This window comes from Sander vitreus, chromosome 19, assembly GCF_031162955.1.
Source record: "Sander vitreus isolate 19-12246 chromosome 19, sanVit1, whole genome shotgun sequence".
Classification (NCBI taxonomy): Eukaryota; Metazoa; Chordata; class Actinopteri; order Perciformes; family Percidae; genus Sander; species Sander vitreus.
Window position 1 is genome coordinate 18,522,119 of NC_135873.1, and position 22,669 is coordinate 18,544,787.

Below are 22,669 nucleotides of genomic sequence, written 5' to 3' on the forward strand. Positions count from 1 at the left end.
CATTCGTCCCTCCCTAACATTTTCATCTCATTTTTATTTGTTGACTAAAGTGTCTGTTATATTTCTTCAGTCTTCGTCATCATATCTGACTTTTTATTTAGTTTTTATTTAGTTTTCGTCCGTGAAAAAGGTTCGTTGACGAATATTTTTCGTCATAGTCTTTGTCAACGAAATTAACACTGCTGCATTGCAGTCCTTGTCCCTGCTAAATCTACTGTTGTCTTGGGGTAGGTGTACTGGAACTGGGAGGGACAGCAAAGTAATGTTGGTAATAATTTCCCTTCAGTTTTTTTAATTTAATAAGCAGTTTGTTGTATTTTTGGCTGCTACCATCCATTAGGAGTTGCTACTGCAGTAACTAAAACATGATATAATTGATCTCCTAACACCCTAGGGGCCTGAACACTATCTGAGATCATCTAGTCAGCTACTTTTTGAAGTTCCCAGGTCATATTTTATGACTAGAGGTGATCAGGCTTATGCTGTCAGAGCTCCCAAACTCATGAAATTTATATACATTTGTTTCTATCGCCTTGTTTTAATATTATTATACTATTATTGATATATGTTGCTCTGTTTCAATAATTATTTTTACTTTTGCCTCATTTATCTGTTTTTAATTGTCTTGTGAAGCGCGTTGTAACATCTGTTTTTAAGTGCTATATAAATAAAATGTATTAATATTATTATGATGAATCCTCACTGACTTACAGTGAATTGTTGACTGAACAAACACAGTCAATTGTGCTTGTTGGAGCTCACGTGCAAGCCGAGGACACAATTTCAAGCAATAGAAAAGGAGGTTACTTTCATACATACGTATGAGTCTAACCCTTGTTGGCATGGCCTAGTTTGTATTTTGACTGCTCAGTAGCTTGTTGTGACCCTGAGCATTTGAAGCGAACCCAACCTAAAGACTTGAGTCTCTGTTTGCCCCATCTACTGTATGAGAAATGGGCTTACCAGGCATTATTATTTGATTAGGATTTGAAACATTATCAGCGAGAAAAAAAACATAGACATATCCTTTCCTCCTTTAATCCTCTTCTCCTTCTATCTTCACTATGTTGTTATATGTTTGTCCCTTTTTTGTTCACTCCTCTCACTAACAGTAGATGTATAATGAAAGTGGCTTTGAGTCAGGATTTTTCTAAATAGACTATTTTTCCTTCCCCCAGTTTAGGGTCTCCTACTGTGTTAGGATGTGTTTTTTAATTTAGCATTATCATATGATTCATGTGGAACCTCAGGCTTTTGGAGTGTGCTGGATGTCCATGCAAATAAACCGGAATAATGAGCAGGGGAAGTACTACTTGCTTCTGAGAGCACTACTAGTTTGCAATTATTATTTTTTAAATGTATACAGGATATTTTCATTAAAGAAGCTTAAAACATGTTAGATATTCTGGAGATTTAGAATTCTGATTGATATGTTATACATCAATGATGATGTGTTTAAATCAAGGTCATGGCATTTCATTTCATACAGCTTTTCCCTTCTTATCTTTGTATAAAAATGCTTAAAAACATATGCTCTCCAAAAACTAAAAGGAAACTACACCTGGCCTCCTGAATCTAAAATAAAAGAACTATAAGAATCAGTAACAACCCTGCGGTTGGATAGGATAATTACATATCGTTGTAATTTGAGCATGGCAGTAATTTCTCCTTCATTTAGTATTGGTGAAATACACAAGATGTCTGGAGATATTAATCAAGTTTAAATGCTAATCCTACATATAAGTTTCTTTTCACAAGTGTAAGACAAGTTAATTAAAAACTCTTAGAAGTGATTTACCAAATGTAGTGAAGTAAAAGGAGTTTTTTTCTACATTTCAACTCTTTAACTAAGTCTCAATAGTGGTAGATTACTGATCATTACTCAAAGGTCTGTTGTGGTGAAATGGCTAGCAGTAATTTTTATTCAGAGGGACTGCATGAAAATTATTGGGATTGGGGAGGGGGTTTGAGCTTCAGTTAGTTTCTTTTTTTCTTTTTTATTGGACCCTCCAAAACAAAAATACAGCAGCAGTACTGGATTGGTTCAATTAACCTTTATGGCCTTTGGCACACACATTAGCCATGTAACATATGCACATTTTTGAGTTGTGTTTCGTCATCAGAAACTCGTTTTTGAGTGCATACTGGATGTCTGCACATGTCGATGCTACCACCTACCAGAGATGTTCACAAGTCATTTTTTGGAAGTCCAAATCGAGTCTCAGGTCTTTGAGTTTGAGTCCAAGTCAAGTCTCAAATCTTTGGCCATGAGTCCAAGTCTCAAGTCTCTGGCCATCTGATCTGTCCCTAACTATTGTTAAATCTTATGAATTCAAAGCATGTCCTGTAGCTACCATCCATACAGTACAGTATCAAAATCAGTTGTAGGATAACTTTATGGGGTCTACTGCAATACAATCTGAAGAAACTTTAAGAACTCTTTTTTTCAACATTTTGGTATCTGCACCAAAGAATACATGTTTGTCTGTGTTACTAACCGGCTGTAAAGCCCAACCTCATCATGCATTACATTTTTCAGTGTTCAAAGTGTGAGGGAACATCTGTATTGAAAGTTAATACACCAACCGGCGAGCTGCCGGCCTCAGCATCAGGAAGTATCGCGTGATATAACGAATTGATTCACGGCACTGCACACATACACCCATTCAGGAACCGGCTAACAAGGTAGCGATGGAGTTTTTCACACTATCGTCATGGCTGAGCCGGCAAAAAAAGAAGCCGAAAGCTAGGAAAGCATTGTCGGAGGAAGGAAACAGCAGACTGACCGAGGAGTCAGACACAAGTAAACATAGGAGCTGCCAAATATCTATTCCGAAGCAGTAGGGGGAGCTCTATAGAGAAACCTGCGAGAAAACAGCGAAGAAATGGCCAAAACTGCATAGCGCCCCTTTAAGTGCGACTCGAGTCAGAGTCTCAGACTGGAGTCCCCATCTCTGCCACCTACAGGCAAATAAAGTAACAATTCGAAAATCACGCGCAGGCAATGAGTGTTGCAGGTACAACATTTTCTGCCGTTATCAGTAAGAAATATGGATAAAACATGGATAAAACCTTCAAATTACAGTATACGTAATCTTTCACCGATACGTAAATTCACCGACCTAATACTTAGTCGGTGAATTCCAACATTTGCTAAATTCACCAAGGGATATTAAAGCAACACTAAAGCACTTTTCCCATTTTTCACTTTGTGACAACACACACATTGTGAAAGACGCTCAGGGATTTTTTTAGTGAGTTGAGAGTATAAGTAGAAAACTGCACTTTAAAATGTAACTATCATTTTTTTTTTAATGGTTTAGCAGTATACTGAAAGCCACTGAAAGGCTGAATTTAGTACATTTTGATATCTGTTTATTTATCACAAGTAATTACATTAGTTATTAGTATTAGTATTAGACCCTCTAAGACTGAAAACACCACATTGTTTAGTTTTCAAAAATATCAACCTCTTCAAAACTTATCATCATATTAAATATACATTTTCCTCATATTGTTCAGCCCTACTTTATACACATAATATGAACTAAAATAAATGAAAACTTTGAAATTTTGAGGTGTAAATGTAGGAGTCACCTTTATTTAAAGGGGCTATATGTAACTTTCAGTTTGTGTTGATTCTAGCAGCCGCTTTGGACAAAAGCAGGAATGTTTTTACCACACCTGCTGTCGTAAAGATCTTTTCTTTACGATGATGACCCACTGTAGATTTCTGAGTTAGCATTACCGGGAGGTCATATAGTCGTAATGAATATTTTGCTTAGACAGAAAATCATTCATTTACAATAAGAGAAAACGTTAGTAGTGAGAATAGTTGGAAAAGAGGGAATGGTTTTAATTAGTATGAATTTCAGTGACAAGTTGAATAACGCCACTAATATAAAAAAAGATGTGGAATAATTAAAGTTTTTTTTGAAAAGCTAATGCTAAAGCTAAACTGGATTGGTTAAATGTGTAAGAAGGTGAAGTTGTAATAAATGTAGAAAAGTGATAATTGTTTTAATTAATATATCTTTAAAAGTTGAATAATAGCCATATTGTATGTATTGCGCATGTTGTAGGTGTTACAACAGTGGCAAGAGAACGACTGTTATTGTCTGTAGTTGCAATTTGACAGTCTGGCGAAAATGCTGTGTCATGCTTACTAATCAGTGGCCATGTTTGTAAACTCAGAGGAGATCGCCTTGATCTCTGATGTTTGTAATCAGATAACGACCTGTCACCTGCTGTCAAAATTAAACAGCTTAATATTTTAAAAAGTATAAATAGCAGAACAAATGTTTTTTGTAGCTGAACGTATGCAGAAGTTAGAGGCGACCAAAGAAAGTTGAAGAATCGGATAACAATACTGTGAATGCTGCTGAATCAGCATTCACACAATTAGGCCTATATAAAGAACCTTTTACCTGGCTGGATATAACAGTATTTTCCAGTGTTACACCGAATTCTGTGACCCATCAGAATGTGTGCTCTGTAGCGCCATCTACCTGCCGTAAATCATTCTGTGACTTCATGGGAAATATTGGACCCGGGATTACCGTAATAAAAACTATATAAAACTAGCGTTCTTTTCACTGTTAGTATAATTTGCTGTTACAGGTTATTTATGATCATCAAATGAAAAATTAAGTTTCAGAAACATTCAAAAGTTACATTTAGTCACTTGAAGTAATTCCATTTCAGTTTATATTGTTCTTCAGTTAGTGCATACTACTAAACAAACGAGCAATTAATCAAATAATCAAGAATAATCAGCACACAACAAACCTGGTGCCTTTGGGGCCTCTGATAGTTTTGAGCTTCAGGGAAGTTGACTGTTTTGCCTAGATTAAGTTACATAAGAAAGACCTGAGGACAAAAGAAGCACACACTCCAGCTCTAACATAAACTCCATCACTTAAAGAGTCAAAAACAAAAAGATAAATACAATTGTACATACAAAGGTAGAGATAAAGGAAACACAAATGTGAGCTATCATTGCCAGTGCTCTGCAGTCTGCTCCATTTGTGTGTGTGTGTGTGTGTGTGTGTGTGTGTGTGTGTGTGTGTGTGTGTGTGTGCATAGGTGTGTAACAGTAACGGGAACTGCCACTGTAATCGCGGCTGGGCACCACCCTTCTGTGAGAAGCCAGGACTCGGCGGCAGCGTGGACAGTGGACCTGTCCAGTATGACAGTGAGTCACACACACACTGTGCCAAGCTGCATCTGCACACTAATGATATACATTAGAAAATGGGTAAATGTGTATCATATTGCAGGTTTTCTTTTTCATAAAACTGTTTTAAGATTATTTTCTAAAACAAGACTTCCTCACTGACAAACCAGAGCAACAGCATCATGTTTACACCTTATCTGTTGGGGATGTGCAGGCCACTAGCAGCAGCTTTTTGGCTAAGTTTCTGCTAAATGAATACATGACAGGCAGACCATTCAGATGTGTAGGAAAGGGTCACTATCTCACTGTGGATGGAAGGCCAAGAAGGAGGAGAGAATCTAAAAAACTTTTTTAAATAAATCCAGGATTCTGGATGTGACCTCTGTGCTTATTACAGTAAAATGGACTTTGGATGGAATTATACACACCAAACTATAAATAGCTTTGTCAAGTCATGGGAATGGTCAGACCATTCATTTTAACCATTATTTAATCTGTCTCTTGTGAGTCCCCAAAATGTATAAAAGTAAAATACAAAATAGTTGAGTTTTCTTTTGTCTCAGTTATGATTCCGTTTTCAGAGTAACTAATTAATACAATTCACATTCTATGGCATGTGTGTTTAGGTCCGGATATAGTGCATAATGTAAGTATCAATCTGACAGAATGAGCAAGAATGATAAATCTGGTGGCAACAAGCTAATGAAACAATTCATATTTTGGCCAATGTGTGTACAGTCCAGGTCATAAACTAAACTCAACAGTCTTTTAAATGGAAATCCAGAACATGTCTTCAACTCCCAGCATCTTTTAGAAAGTACAGGACAATTTCTCTGCTTTTGTCTCTAGTTTTGCATCCTCATCTTACGTTTAAAATCATTCCCCGAAAGAACCATGCAAGATCCAAATTTTCTTCAAAACTTGCCATTTCAGTGTGAAGCTTGCTAGCTCAAAGTTTGTGGTTGATTCCTAAAGCGAACAGAGTTTGAGAACGGCAACCCACAGAGAGAGGAAGGTAAGGGGGCATCACGTGTTGGATGTCAGGCAATTACAGTATCCTGGAAATGTACTTCCATTGATCCAGACTTAGGTGAAAGAGACGCACTGCTTAGACAATAATTATGATGATGTAACCATTTACGTGTGTGCGTGTGTGTGCTAAATCAGCTAAGAACCTGCAGTATATACATATACTGACTTACCAGTTTGTTTAGTACACATCTACAGTCTAATTCAATCCGATGACAGCCCTGCAGTAAATCCTTACTTTGTAAAGCTTCTTATATTTAGGCAGACTGTAGTTAGCTGTGTTGTTGCACCAGATCAGTGATTCCCAACCAATGGTACTTGTATCCCAGAGGGTAATTCTGCAGTGCGTGGATGGATTGGAAAGTACAGTACCTCAGCTAATGTGAAAAAATAGGCTTTGAGTTGATTAAAAGATTATATCCACATATTAACATTAAGTCAACTATAATACCTGAGCACTATGTGTTGCAGGAGTGTGTGAAAACCTTTAACGTGTGTGTGTGTGTGTGTGTGTGTGTGTGTGTGTGTGTGTGTGTGTGTGTGTGTGTGTGTGTGTGTGTGTGTGTGTGTGTCCACAGGTCAGGTGGGGCTGGTGGTGGGGCTGCTGTTTGCCTTCCTGTTGGTCCTGCCTGTGGTGTTGTTGTTCTTCTACTGCTACAGGATCAAGACTTCCTATTACCACAAGTGGCTTTCACAGAGAGAGAAGAACAAGAGCAACAAGTACTGTATCTTGTCTGTCTGTCTAATTTTTGACATTCCCATAATAATCATGCATTAAGTAAAAAGCAATCACAGAGGTTAGGTTAAAAAATGTGTAATTCTAATGCTTGATTCTCTCTCTATCTTGGAAGTTTGTTTGTTTGCTTGTTGAAAGACAGCAGTGTTTTGCAGTACAGTATGCAGGGGGGCCTTCACATATCACACTGTCTGCATGAGAAGGGAGGGAAACAAAAAGTGGAACAAGGTGGAAATGAATCATGCATCGAAGGGAGGAAGTGTTTCAGAAAAAGGAAGGAGAAAGGAAAGGAAGGGGTGGGAAAGAAAGAAGTAGGGAAATGTGGCAGAAGAATGGATTAGAAAAAGGTCATGGTAGGAGAAATGAAAAAAGGATGGATGGAAAGTTTTGAATTACAGGATAGAAAGAAGGAAGGAAGTGCCCATTGCCATGTCTTCCAGCGCTCCAAGCTGATCGATGCATACACCAGAACTTTACATCTTTACATCAGCATAAATGGCAGCATTTTGTGCGGCTGCTCACCTCCATCAGAACCAAACAAAATCATGGCCTCATAAACCCATGAGCTTCTTTTATGAGCGTTGCCTTATACCTCATATACCACCCAGAGAGACAGCCTCGTCATAACACTGGCTGAGTTAGGGCCTCTGAAAATACTCAATCGTTCCACAGTGATTTACAGAACAGAAATGTGTCTGGAAAGGATCCAGCATTACAGCAGCCTTTTAAAGGCCCTGGCCCTCCAAATGAAGACAGGTAGAAAGGCTAAATATTGGTGATATTGGACCTCGGCAGGATTTTACAGTAACTGCAGCAGGGAGACAAAGGGGAGACAACTAAATGAATGGCTCACGATATGGAAAATTGAGCCGGTACGATGATTAAAAAGACTCTTAACAGTATCGGCTGCACTGAAAACCCTCTGCTTTTTTTAGTTTTGTTCCATGGCCAATCATTTGGGTTCATTTACAGTTCAACAGTAGGACAACTGGTGGCTTGGGCTGATTAAAGGCATCTCTTACCATCCAGTATGCTTGGAAAGCCTTCCAATCAGCTAAGAACCTGCAGTATATACATATACTGACTTACCAGTTTGTTTAGTACACATCTACAGTCTAATTCAATCCGATGACAGCCCTGCAGTAAATCCTTACTTTGTAAAGCTTCTTATATTTAGGCAGACTGTAGTTAGCTGTGTTGTTGCACCAGATCAGTGATTCCCAACCAATGGTACTTGTATCCCAGAGGGTAATTCTGCAGTGCGTGGATGGATTGGAAAGTACAGTACCTCAGCTAATGTGAAAAAATAGGCTTTGAGTTGATTAAAAGATTATATCCACATATTAACATTAAGTCAACTACAATACCTGAACACTATGTGTTGCAGGAGTGTGTGAAAACTAGTTAGCAAGCCAGCACAGGATTAAACCGGTAGTTAAAAGTAATGACTAAGCAGTTCAAATGATTAGCTAAAAGTAACTTTAATGGATAAAAGGTTGAAACATTCAGCTTCACTCCAAGTAGTAGTACCACCAAACCAACCTTAATAGAGGAGTAGGAGAAACTGGCCAGGTTATTTTTCTTTATGCGGTACACAGGAAGCTTGGGATCCTTCCAAATAACCTCATAGAGCTCAGAATCCCATCAGTCAGCCAATTTCTTTTTCCCTCTTTCTGTTTTATTTGCCAGGAGTACGTGGTCACCCACAGGCACAGGAGAGCTTTTGACCTTTTCGTCAAACTGCTGTTTTTGACGTGATTGTTGCTGGGCAGCTTCCATTGACTCCCTCAGGTCATGTTTCAGTTTAGTGACATAGGCATCATAGTCAACCACTCTCTCATCTCTCAGAGCAGACTCAAACATGACATCCACTGGCAAACGGGGAATCCTTCTGAACATGAGATAGAAGGGGGCATAACCTGTCTCATGGGCGGTACAGTTGTATGTCAAGGTGTTTGTCATCTGAGGCCACTTGTTCTTCTCACGGGGAGGCAAAGCTCATAGCATACTGCCAAGAGTGCAGTTGAAGAGCTCCACGCTTCCATTTCCAGCAGAATGATAGGCTGTGGTGTGAGATTTGTGAATGTGGGCTAAGTCAAGGAGGTCGGGGATGAGCTGAGACTCGAAGCTGGACCCGTATCTCTGGGAAGCCATACACACAAAATAAATCATTTTCCAAACCGCTTGGCCACCTGTTATGGTTGTTTGGTTTGCACAGGGGAAAGCAAGATAAAGGTGTGTGAACTGATCTGTAACCACAAGGACATCCAGTAAAAGCACTGACCTGCCAACTGAAGGGTGCAACTCTGGCCTTGATGCCCTGCATCATCATGGATGACCTTGAGCACTACTGGTCTCAGTCCTGGTGGGACAACAAGCAGACCTTATGGCCTGAGGACAGGTCTTTGGTTACCCTGTACAGAAGACCGTTTACCAACTTCAACTTTTCCCATTGCCTCAGAAGTCTCAGGACCAGAGCACTCGCATGACTCCTTTCACACCTGGATGGGCGCTGCTTTCGCTGAACATAAAGTACATTGCTATGGACATAGTAATCTTCTTCCTGCTTCTGCTGCTCTGTAGTTCTATAGTTCTACATGTGAGAGGACTGGGAGTGCTCCAGAGAATGCAGGAAGTAGATATTACAAACTGCCTCTATAGTAGCCACTCTGTGAACAGGGCCCCCATACACACCATTGGGAGGGAGTTTTTTTTTTTTTTTCATTTGCTGAATTAAGCCATTAACAATCAACTGAGAAGTAGGGAGGAGGCCCCAATTTGCTGCCCTAATTGCAGAATTATTTGAGACAGTTGTTCCTCATGTGCAGTACTTTGACTCACATTTTAATTTTTTTTCCCTATTCTATTATTCACATTATCATGATTTACATTGTAACCGCTCTGAGAAAATACATCATCATAACTTTTTCATTTCCATTGCTTTCATTTGCTACTGCAAGCCCTGCTGGCACAAGCCTCTCCCTCCCACGCATGATGTCAAGCACATGACACTGACAGAGCGCTTCAAGCGGCTCATTTCTCCCCCCTCCCGTTTTGGAATTACATCTTAGAAGACATAGCTCACAAAGACACAAAAGAATAATAAAAGGTGTAAATAATTACCACAGTTGCTCTGGTTTATTTTCTGCCTGTCCTCATTACTCTGCTCAGGATGGAGGTATCGGTGGAGAAAGGGAAGAATGGCCATCTGAATCCTGCCTTTCACTTGAAAGTAGTCGGACCAATCAACAAAGCTAGCGGCCACAAGGGGGTGAGTTGTGTATGTGTGTGTGTGTGGTAAAGAAAGAAAAAAGGTAAGGAGGGGAGGAAATGGGAGGGTTGTGACTGTTTCTCTTGCTGTGTTTATTGAATATTGGGTTGACCTTCATATCATGGCCGCATTTTACAGCAGCAATTTATATTGTGTCTCCTCCATCCACAACACTCCTCTCCACTAGTTCAATGTCCCTTCAGCATCAGTTCACCATGTCTTTATTTTTGTATAGAAATTATTTAATTGGATGGGTTCGTAGCTCAGGGTTAGGGGACATTTATCATTGTAAAGGAAAGAAATACAAAAGGAGACAAATACCAGAATAAAAAAGGGGGACAAAGAATGGAAGGAAAAGGGAAGGGAATCAATGAGTCTTATTATGAAAAACAAGAACAAACATTATTCATCTAGCATCTTTCAAAGAGAACATGCAGCTCAGGGCTATTTACAGTAAGAGTAATGGCCAGGATTTATAACTAATGACAAACTCAACTAAATAAAGAGAGCAGCAAATGGAATTGGAATTGTAAAAGAATTCATCATCAGGACTGCTTAAATGACATTATTTTTTCCAAATAAAAAATGTGTTACTGTTATTTGATGTTGAATTTTAATTTACAAATAAATAGTGATAACTAAAAACATAAAAGATTCATACAATTTATAACAATTAAAACTTTAAAATACTTCCAAAAATTAGGATGAACATAAAACCATAAAAAGTACGTAAATAGTGTGTAAATTCTATTTACGTACTATTTAGTGTGTAAAGTGTGTAAAAAGTGTGTAGACTTTTAGGTCTACACAAAAACGTAGTAGCAAGAAGTACTAATAATACATTCTAAACAGCCACACTAAAAGGATACTTTTTTTAAAAGCTCTAAAAAGCCTTAGTGATATAATAGACACATCCGAGTCGATGGTAACACCTTTCTCTATTTATAGTATCAAATCATAAGAAGAGTTATTTCAAGACACTTTACAGATAGAATAGGTCTGGACCACACAATTCCAGTAATTCCCCCAAGAGCAAGCATTTAGTGGCGAGGAAAAACTCCCTTTTAGGGACTGTTCGTTATTTATTTAAGGGGCCACTGGAGGAGTTTTGGACCTTTTAGTCAAAAAAGACTTGTCACTAGGCTTCATCCACTTCGCCGTTTAAACAAAGTGGAATAAAAGTCCAAATCTACACAAAACCCACAATCCTAACATCAAATGTGGCATTTAGGAAACCTTTATTGCAACCTTGGCACGGTAAGATGTCCAGACTAGCAACAGTCATTTTCGTTTTATACGTCCTGCTGCTGCCATCGTCAGCCAGGAAATACTTTTTTTTTAACTAAAACAGTATATGAAATCAGATGTATGTATGTACCACCATTTAGTTGTTTTGTGTTATTTAAGATATTTATAAAATATCTGATCATGTCAGACGTAATTATTCCAATCATTTTTTAAACAATGCAACTATCCGTTTCAGCCACCAGGGGGCAGCTCCCCCTGCCCCATAGCAAACTCATGGGTCAGACCCATCTGGTAGCGAAGGAGGGCTGAGACTAAGAGCTACATGGAAAAATATGCACCAAACAAGCCACTTTGAAATGTTGCTGTTTCATGAATACAAAAGTTGAGTGACCCCCGCCCCGGACTGAAAAATGTTGGATGACCAAAAAGCCTCAGCAAAGAATAAAAAGACATGACCCTCCCCTATTTTCCTCCGGTGGTCCATTCCAGTCCAGTCCTAAGGGACCGAACGCTATCCTATCCTATCCTAACGTTAACAAAAGTTAACACCAACATTTAGTGGCAAAATCCATTGTTATGTCTACAAAATTATTTTAGCTACATATAAGTTTAAATTCAAGTCACCCCTGGTGATACACTGCACCCACCACACACTGCAAAGTATTACTTTGTATTATGGAGTCTGGAGATCCTTATTTCTTGTTGAAGGGGAAAACAATTCTTGGGACACGTTTGTTTCTACTGTTTCAACTGAATTTTATTAATGTTGATGTAACATTAATAAAATTAACACTATTGTTTGAATGCTTTCAACGATTGGTTTGAATTCTGCATTAGCAAACACAAACAAAAACAAATTATAAAATGATAAATCTTTACCCGGACAAGTGACTTTTGTGCATGGACAAGTGAAATGTAAATGTACTTGTCCAAAGGACGTGTCTCAAAAAGTTAATGTCAAGCCCTGGTTGTGATCAAACTGTATCAGAGGCTACACAGAGGTCCAAAAGTAATTATTTATAGTTATTGCATACTTTGCTTTGTTTTAATTGTTTAAACAGTCTGTCGTGGCATGCAGTTTTTCTAAGGTTTTGCCTTGAAAAGGTATTTTTAAGCTGTTTCTCTTTTCCTTAAGTTTGTGTTGTTGTCTTTGTTTTGATCCCAAGCTCCCTCACACCAGCAAAGAGGTCCTGCCTCTCAGACCAGGCCCAACCCCCAATGGCTTGCAACCAATCAACATTGTGCGACCTCTGAGACCTGCCCAGTCTCCACAGGGTGGTCCTCGGGACCTCAAGGTGGCTCGCCCGCCTCTGCCAGCTGGCAAGCCCCCAGCAGCCCCACCCAAATCCCCTGGAACCCCACAGAGACTCAGCCCACCCAAGAAACCTCTGCCCCTCAACCCAACACGATCTCCACTGGTAAGGCCCTTTTAGACCCGTTTCTGAGCTGTACTTACATAATTGCAAAAGGGTTCTCCAATGTTTTCTCAGTTAGCTTTTTAAAATGATATCAGATTAGTAAACAGAATGGGCCTTTGGAACATTGGATGAATGGTTGCTGATAATGGGTAATGTAGATATTGCATTAAAGATCAGCCACCCACTCAGATCAGCTGGTATTCTGTCTATAATGGAGTGGAATGGAAATTTCTAAGTGACCCCAAACTTTTGACCGTTCGTGTATACTCTAAATTAAATTTTGTTTGTTGAAGAATTCTTGGGTTTCCAGATCTGCCATGTTCTTCTAGGGTAATCAACTTAATCAAATCAACTTAGTGTAAAAACAAAGTTTTTTTAACTACAGTAGAGCTCAGTTCTAACAAAGAATAAACATCTGGAAAACATCTTAAAGTTTAGATCATTTTGGGTTTGGTCTCTCAGCATACTGTATAAAATGATGATCAACAAGACACCTGAGATAACAACACACTCCAGGAATTAAGCTCTAGAGTTGTAAATGTGTCCAGGAGACAGCAGGAGATAGAACACGAGAGTCAAGGAAAGACGGCAGGTGAAAAAACAATGGAGAAAAGCTCCAGAGGAGGAGATGGAAGGAATTAACCTGCTACAGGCAGAAATTAAGAACCAGCTGTCAACCTGGAGGAGAGCTGAGAATCTGAGGAGGCGTAAAATGAAGACCCCTACACGTTTGCAAAAAGCCTTTTTACAAAGGACAAAAGTGGCAAACTCAAAACATCAAAGAAAGATTTGGAAGCTTACCTCAAACAGAGCTACACTGACAGACAACTCTTCCACCCGATATGCCACCGATTCCCTAGAACATCAGCTGTGGGCATCAGCCCCCCTAAGTGGAGCGAAGTGGAGAGAATTGTACGTCAGGCAAGAGCTGCATCCTCCCCTGGGCCCAATGGAATTCCATACCGGCTTTATTCTTATACAGCCGGGTGTGTTCTTACACACCCAGAGGTATTGTGCTTTCTGTGGAGGATGATGGAGGTGGTGTGGCAGTAACAAGCAATTCCAACTGCATGTAGCAGGAGGCATCCTAATCCCCAAGGAAAAGGACTCTGTGGACATCAGCCAGTTCCGATCAAATCAGCTTCTGAACGTTGAAGGCGTCTTCTTCAGTGTAGTGGCTCACAGGCTGGCAGTCTACCTGGAAAAGAACCACTACATTGATACCACGGTGCAGAAAGCAGGATTCCAGGCTTCTCTGGTTGCTTAGAGTACACAAACATGATAGGGGGTCAAATCCAAGCCACCAAAAAGGATTGAAGAGATCTCCACGTTGTGTTCTTGGACCTTGCAAATGCCTTTGGCAGATCTGAACCAAAGGCTCTGCTTCCCGTCTGAGATCGCCACAACGAACCTCAGACCAGACCTCATGCTCTGGTCCTCCTCTATGATGTACATGGTGTGGACACCATGTACATCATAGAGCTTACCGTTCCCTGGGAGGCTGTGTAGAGGAGGCATTTGAGCACAAGAGTACACCGAGCTGGCAGCTGATGCTGAGCAACGTGGATGGAAAGGTTTGCCCAGTGGAAGTCCGCTGCAGAGGCTTCGTAGGCAAGTCAGGCTGCTTAAGAAATTGGGAGTGTGAGGCCATGCCAAACCATCAAAGCCCTCTCAAAACCATGCTCTAAGAGAATGTGTCATTACTCCTGACTGCAGCTAAATGCCTAATTTGTAAATGTAATTCAGAGCTATTGCCAAATACATAGAGCGAATGAGAAAAATGTCAGAGTACTTCTAAGGATGAATTGCAGAGAATTTAGCTGAACCCTGAAGAAATAATAAATAAAGCTGCAGTATGATTCTTATCTAATTGCTTTCTTTAATTGCTTTATTATATATATAATAAAGGCATTTTACACTTCACAGAGAAACACTGATTATCTCATCAGTGTTTCTCTGTGAAGTGTAAAATGCCTTTATTGCTTTTTCCTGTTAGTGTTAAATATCCAATATTTCATGTGAGTTTACTTTGTGATCTTTGTGCCGTAGAGGTAATTTATACTTCTGTACCTGTGTACAGCTAGCTGAACAGATTTCGGAGACAACCTGGATCCAGTCCAGTACTGAAACTGGAATGGAGTTCTTCTCCCTGCTGTGTCCATGTGCCAGAGATTTAGAGTTGTGTATCATATTGGCGCTGATAGCATTTTCTCTCCTTTTTGATTACCATATCTCTCTCTTTTTGCCCTTTTTAAAATTGCTTTTTAAAATTTGCTTTTGTCTTTTATATTGACACAATGTGGTTGGCATGTTTAGTTGCATCTGAATGTTGAATAATGGAATTGTCAGTAGTCAATATGTCTGTTTGTATGTCTGTCTTTTAGTTAGTGTCTGAGCTGCAGCCCAGACCATCCCCCTTCCCTCCTCAGAGGCCTCTCCCCCTTAGCCCAGCCAGAGGAGCATCCCCCACAGTCAGTCCAGCCCGGATTCTGGTCTCCAAACCCTCCCCTGGCCTGCTGGTCATGATGCCCCCGGCAGTTGGACCCAAACCTGTGGGCAAAGTCTCAGCCATCCCCCCTCTCAGAGCTCTCAGGTGGGCAAACACACAGCACAGTAGTAGTGAAGTTTATTCTCCGCTGCTCACGTATTATTCTGTTCTCTTTTATGTAATAAGATCAGAGGCTTTTATTATCTGATGCCATCAGATTAACGTAAAAGCTGCAGCTGCACAAGTAAAACACAAAGAACAAAAAGAGGAAGACAGAAAGGTGCTTCTTGTACCACTGTAATACTGTAAATGAATATCTCAATCTTCATCTCTTTACACACAAAGTTACTGTAATGAAAGTTATGTTTACACTGCGAGAGAGTTGATTTAAAGTTGTTGAGGAGATGCGTGTCAGATCAGAGAGAGATAGATAGATAGATAGATGAGAGTTGCAACTAACGATTATTTCCATTGTGGATTTACTTGTAGATTATTTTGTCACTTATGTCACACAAGAAGTATCTGCACGTTAGTGTAGTTACAGAAAACTACAGTGTGTGTGTGTGTGTGTTTGTGTGTGTGTGTGTGTGTGTGTGTGTGTGTGTGTGTGTGTGTATTTGTGCAACAGTGTGTTTTAATAGTTTTTGGACAACAATGGCACAAAAGAAGATATATCAAGCTTTGATACACAACACTGTTCTTATATGCTGTTTAACTTTAAGCTAAGAATATATATATTTTTTTATCCTTCTCCTTCCAGACCGGTCCCAGGTGCCAAACCAAACACAGCCTCGCCTCCGCCACGAAAATGACCTTCTCCTCCCCCCTCCACCCTCAGAGGAGGCAGCAGCTGACAGCCTATTTGCACTAAAGAGACTTGGATGGTAAACCACAGAGCTGTCGACCATACTAGAGCAGGATGAACACAAAGTAAAAACCTGAGACACGAAAGAACAAACAGGACTCTTAACAGTTCAGACTTTAAAATGAAACCTTACCCCCCCCTCTCATTCTCAATTTTGACCCCCTTCACCCCACATCCTCCCAGCGTGCTCACATTACCACGACGCGGTTTTGCACGGAGGCCTTGCAGACTGAGACAAGTGTTATCGCTGGGTGTCAGTCAGATTTGCCAAATTTTTTTATGATTATTGTTTGTTTTTTAATCTGTTAATGCTGTCTGTGTATAAAACATTTTTTGTAATGACTCTTGTTTACAATTTGTTTTATGTCTTGTTTTATGATTTATGTTATGTGCCAAAGAGGTCTTTTCATACCTGGGGTGTGTCCCGAACGCTTGAAAACCTTATGTCACGTTAAGTTTACAGCAAGTCAACTCCTCTATATTTTTAGGTTTTATAATTTATTGTATTGGATGAGGAATGTCTAAAATACAAATCTGGAGATACTGTGGCTATCGACAGGAAGGAGAGCCAATTACACAGCAGCTTCTTTTCAACACTGTTTACATGGTGGAGGATTTGATGTATGCTTGGGACTTGCAGGACACACCTCAGTCGTTCATGTTGATTTGAATGTCTGTGTGTTATGACTTTTGAATTACATAAAATATTTTTAACAAAACTATCATCACGTACATTTTATTGTCTTTTTTCATTCCAACTTTAACAATAATTAATGGAAATGTATGCGGTTATATTATATGACTGCCTGTGCGTGTGTTTAAAAGGGACAAACAGGATGCATATCGACTAGTGAAATTGAAGCTGTCATGCAATCTTGAGGCCAACATCTCAACATCCCTCCTCCCTCTTAAAGAAGACAACTTTTAGATATTAAGATCATTCTCAGCTTGTAAAAACAGTTGTATAGTCTGCTGTAGCTCTGAGGTAGCTGGTTCAAGTCAGAGAAAATAACCCTAATGATGTCATCAGGGTTGCCTCAGTTTGGGCTTGAATGTAAATTTATAAATGAAAAGCTGCATGGGGTTTGAAAAATGTGGGTAAGCATAAGGTTTATAAATGATACTATTATGGGAAATGGCTGCAGTGTTTTTGGAGCTTGACCCATTCTGTAGACTAAAAGTCAGGAAATTCTCTGTCTCTGCTGTTCGATTTTGATAACTCTTTTGGAAGTGTGACACTAAATGAAAAGGTCACTGTAGTGGCACAGCACCAAGATTTTCAGGTGTTGTGCGCGGAGGAGTTTCTCTAACAGTTACTTTCCTCTGTACTGTTTCGTGTGTCAAAATGACAACAGCTGATTTTCAACTTTGCATTACTTTTAGCTTGTGACATTTATTATAGCAGCTGCAGACTCATCACAGATGTGACCAGAGCCTTGGTCCTGCCCACACTGAGTCACAGCATACTCATAGACCAAGTGGATCACAGTGTGAAAACAGATTCAATTTCAATCATTACTAGCTTCCCAATTGTTGCGGCTGTAAGCGGTCCAACAAAGTGCTGCCGCGAGGGACTAAACACTGATTGTATTGCAGTTGATTACACGTACAATACAACTAGCAAATGAGTCGAAATAAGTTCAACAGAAAGTTTTCGCTCCCCTCTCTGTCAAAGCCCAAAAAAACCCAGGTGAAACGAATATGTTATCACTTAGGCCCACCCCTACAATATCAGCGCACAATATAATAATCAATAAATAATATAAATTAAACAACATACAGTCTCATGAAGCAGACAGAAGATCTGCTACTGGCTGATAACCGTCCCCTCTATCTGTCGGAGCGTGTGGGTTCATAGCCATCTTCGATTACATTTCATAAATGTCACGGTGCCTCACTGCTCAGGCGTGACAGGAATCGGGCTGACGACATTTCCATACACATGTGAGCATTCATTAAGTGTAATTATCAAGAAATGAGACGATAAGCTGACAACAGACGGTCCTCTAATGTGGAGCAAGGTAGCGAGAGCAACGAAGATGATAGTCAACTGCTACGACGCTACTAATTGACTCGTCATTAAAGCCATTATAGCCATTATAGTTTTTTTAATAAATTAAAATGTCTTTCAATAAGACTTTTTTTTTTCAAACTTTGTTTATTGAGCTTTTTTCAAATTAGAACAAAGATACACAGATACACTCAGAACAGAGTTCCCACCCCAAGAAATAGATAAATAAATAATAAACAAAAAGAGTAAATAAGATAATGCATGTCAAATTGGTTGTGAGAAAGAACATATATACATACATGACAGAGAGAGAAAAAGGAAGAAAAAATGAAAGAAATTTGAAAATTACAGTACATACAGAGTAAAATCCAAGCGGGTTGTCACCTAAATAAAGTGGTCAGCAGTTGTCCTAATTAGATTATTTCTGCAGCTCTGATTTCGCTTCCACATATCTCAAAAAAGGTTGCCAGATTTCATAAAATTTGCTCTATGTCTTTTTTCCAATTTCATATAAAATAAGAAATTCTCAAGGATGGAGAAGACCCTGGGCATAGCAATGGTCCAAGTGATCCTTTTTCAAGATTAAGGAAATTTTATTCCAGAACATATGCAGGAAAGTTCCAGTTTGTTCAGGTTGACAGAACGTGCAATAGGGAGTCGGAATGATTTCAGAAACGTACCTCTTCTGGGGAGTCCAATATGTCCAATGGCATATATTGAAATGAATATACTGGTGATTTGGGTTCTTGGAACAGTGAAAAATCCATCCATCCATCCATCTTCATCCGCTTATCCGGGGTCGGGTCGCGGGGGTAGCAGCTCCAAGCAGGGGACCCCAAACTTCCCTTTCCCGGGCCACATTAACCAGCTCCGACTGGGGGATCCCGAGGCGTTCCCAGGCCAGGTTAGAGATAAAATCCCTCCACCTAGTCCTGGGTCTCCCCCGAGGCCTCCTCCCAGCTGGACGTGCCTGGAACACCTCCCTAGTCTGGAGATCCTTATTCTTGTTGATACTTTTTTTAAAAGCTCTAAAAAAACTTAGTGATATAATAGACACATCCGAGTCGATGGTAACACCTTTATTTATAGTATCAAATCATAAGAAGAGTTATCTCAAGACACTTTACAGATAGAATAGGTCTGGACCACACAATTCCAGTAATTCCCCCAAGAGCAAGCATTTAGTGGCAGGGGAAAAACTCCCTTTTAGGGACTGTTCGTTATTTATTTAAGGGGCCACTGGAGAAGTTTTGGACCTTTTAGTCAAAAAAGACTCGTCACTAGGCTTCATCCACTTCGCCGTTTAAACAAAGTGGAATAAAAGTCCAAATCTACACAAAACCCACAATCCTAACATCAAATGTGGCATTTAGGAAACCTTTATTGCAACCTTGGCACGGTAAGATGTCCAGACTAGCAACAGTCATTTTCGTTTTTTACGTCCTACTGCTGCCATCGTCAGCCAGGAAATACTTTTTTTTTAACTAAAGCAGTATATGAAATCAGATGTACCACCATTTAGTTGTTTTGTGTTATTTAAGATATTTATAAAATATCTGATCATGTCAGACGTAATTATTCCAATCATTTTTTAAACAATGCAACTATCCGTTTCAGCCACCAGGGGGCAGCTCCCCCTGCCCCATAGCAAACTCATGGGTCAGACCCATCTGGTAGCGAAGGAGGGCTGAGACTAAGAGCTACATGGAAAAATATGCACCAAACAAGCCACTTTGAAATGTTGCTGTTTCATGAATACAAAAGTTGAGTGACCCCAGCCCCGGACTGAAAAATGTTGGATGACCAAAAAGCCTCAGCAAAGAATAAAAAGACATGACCCTCCCCTATTTTCCTCCGGTGGTCCATTCCAGTCCAGTCCTAAGGGACCGAACGCTATCCTATCCTATCCTAACGTTAACAAAAGTTAACACCAACATTTAGTGGCAAAATCCATTGTTATGTCTACAAAATTATTTTAGCTACATATAAGTTTAAATTCAAGTCACCCCTGGTGATACACTGCACCCACCACACACTGCAAAGTATTACTTTGTATTATGGAGTCTGGAGATCCTTATTTCTTGTTGAAGGGGAAAACAATTCTTGGGACACGTTTGTTTCTACTGTTTCAACTGAATTTTATTAATGTTGCTATCAACATTAATAAAATTAACACTATTGTTTGAATGCTTTCAACGATTGGTTTGAATTCTGCATTAGCAAACACAAACAAAAACAAATTATAAAATGATAAATCTTTACCCGGACAAGTGACTTTTGTGCATGGACAAGTGAAATGTAAATGTACTTGTCCAAAGGACGTGTCTCAAAAAGTTAATGTCAAGCCCTGGTTGTGATCAAACTGTATCAGAGGCTACACAGAGGTCCAAAAGTAATTATTTATAGTTATTGCATACTTTGCTTTGTTTTAATTGTTTAAACAGTCTGTCGTGGCATGCAGTTTTTCTAAGGTTTTGCCTTGAAAAGGTATTTTAAGCTGTTTCTCTTTTCCTTAAGTTTGTGTTGTTGTCTTTGTTTTGATCCCAAGCTCCCTCACACCAGCAAAGAGGTCCTGCCTCTCAGACCAGGCCCAACCCCCAATGGCTTGCAACCAATCAACATTGTGCGACCTCTGAGACCTGCCCAGTCTCCACAGGGTGGTCCTCGGGACCTCAAGGTGGCTCGCCCGCCTCTGCCAGCTGGCAAGCCCCCAGCAGCCCCACCCAAATCCCCTGGAACCCCACAGAGACTCAGCCCACCCAAGAAACCTCTGCCCCTCAACCCAACACGATCTCCACTGGTAAGGCCCTTTTAGACCCGTTTCTGAGCTGTACTTACATAATTGCAAAAGGGTTCTCCAATGTTTTCTCAGTTAGCTTTTTAAAATGATATCAGATTAGTAAACAGAATGGGCCTTTGGAACATTGGATGAATGGTTGCTGATAATGGGTAATGTAGATATTGCATTAAAGCCACCCACTCAGATCAGCTGGTATTCAGTCTATAATGGAGTGGAATGGAAATTTCTAAGTGACCCCAAACTTTTGAAGTTCCGATCAAATCAGCTTCTGAACGTTGAAGGCGTCTTCTTCAGTGTAGTGGCTCACAGCCTGGAAAAGAACCACTACCACGGTGCAGAAAGCAGATTCCAGGCTTCTCTGGTTGCTTAGATCAAACATGATAGGGGGTCAAATCCAAGCCACCAAAAAGATTGAGAGCTTTGCGTTCTGGCTCAGCTCTCTTTTCGTCACAACGGTGCAATAAATTGAATGTAATACCGCACCTGCTGTGCCGATTCTCCGACCTTCTCCCGCTCCATTGTCCCCTCACTCGCGAACAAGACCCCAAGGTACTTGAACTCCTTCACTTGGGGTAAGGACTCATTCCCTACTGAGAATCATGACCTCCGGTGCTGATCCTCGTCCCAGCCGCGTCATACTCGGCTGCTTTGCCGATCCAGTGAGTGCTGAAGGTCACAGGCCGATGATGCCATCAGGACCACATCATCTGCAAAAAGCAGCGATGAGATCCCCAGCCCACCGAACTGCAACCCCTCTCCACCCCGACTACGCCTCGATATCCTGTCCATAAATATTACAAACAGGATTGGTGACAAAGCTGGTTTACTGTGTGAGCTAGATCTGGTGATCCGGCTCCTTCCCCCACAGAGAGGTGACATTCCACGTCCCCAGAGCCAGTGTAGACTTTACCGGGGAGGCTGAGAAGTGTGATACCCCTGTAATTGGCACACACCCTCTGGTCCCCCTTTTTAAAAAGGGGAACCACCACCCCGGTCGGCCACTCCTTAGGCACCGTCCCAGACTTCCACGCAATGTTGAAGAGGCGTGTCAACCAAGACAACCCCTCCACACCCAGAGCTTTAAGCCTTTCTGGACGGATCTCATCCGTGGCAATCCCTGGGGCTTTGCCACTGTGGAGTTGTTTAACTACCTCAGCAACCTCCACCAGGGAAATTGATGCCAATCCCCCCTCATCATCCAGCTCTGCCTCTACCATAGAGGGCGTATTAGTTGGATTTAGGAGTTCCTCAAAGTGCTCCTTCCACCGCCCTATTACCTCCTCAGTTGAGGTCAACAGCGTCCCATCCTTACTGTACACAGCTTGGATGGTTCCCCGCTTCCCCCTCCTGAGGTGGCGAACGGTTTTCCAGAAGTACCTTGGTGCCGACCGAAAGTCCTTCTCCATGTCTTCCGCCGGAGGTGTGAGTTGAAAGTCTGTCGGACAGGGGCCTCCTCCAGACGTTCCCAATTTATCCCAATCACGCCTCTCCATGTGTCTCCATCATTGCCCACGTGCGCGTTGAAGTCCCCCAGCAGAACTATGGAGTCCCCGACTGGAGCCCCATGCAGGACTCCACTCAAGGTCTCCAAGAAGGCCGAATACTCCGAACTCTTGTTTGGTGCATA

The 22,669-nt window shown here is 40.6% G+C and overlaps 1 protein-coding gene across 1 annotated transcript in view; it reads left to right on the forward strand.

Annotated features, from left to right (window-relative positions):
* adam19a (ADAM metallopeptidase domain 19a) overlaps window positions 1-16,953 on the forward strand; it is a 313,483-nt gene extending 296,530 nt beyond the window's left edge. The window contains exons 18-23 of the mRNA XM_078275712.1: window positions 5,086-5,194; window positions 6,784-6,925; window positions 10,113-10,212; window positions 12,627-12,878; window positions 15,263-15,471; window positions 16,127-16,953. Coding sequence (XP_078131838.1) covers window positions 5,086-5,194; window positions 6,784-6,925; window positions 10,113-10,212; window positions 12,627-12,878; window positions 15,263-15,471; window positions 16,127-16,178 — 864 coding nt within the window. The 3' untranslated portion in view covers window positions 16,179-16,953. The remainder of the gene's footprint in view (window positions 1-5,085; window positions 5,195-6,783; window positions 6,926-10,112; window positions 10,213-12,626; window positions 12,879-15,262; window positions 15,472-16,126) is intronic.
* Window positions 16,954-22,669: the final 5,716 nt, after the last annotated feature.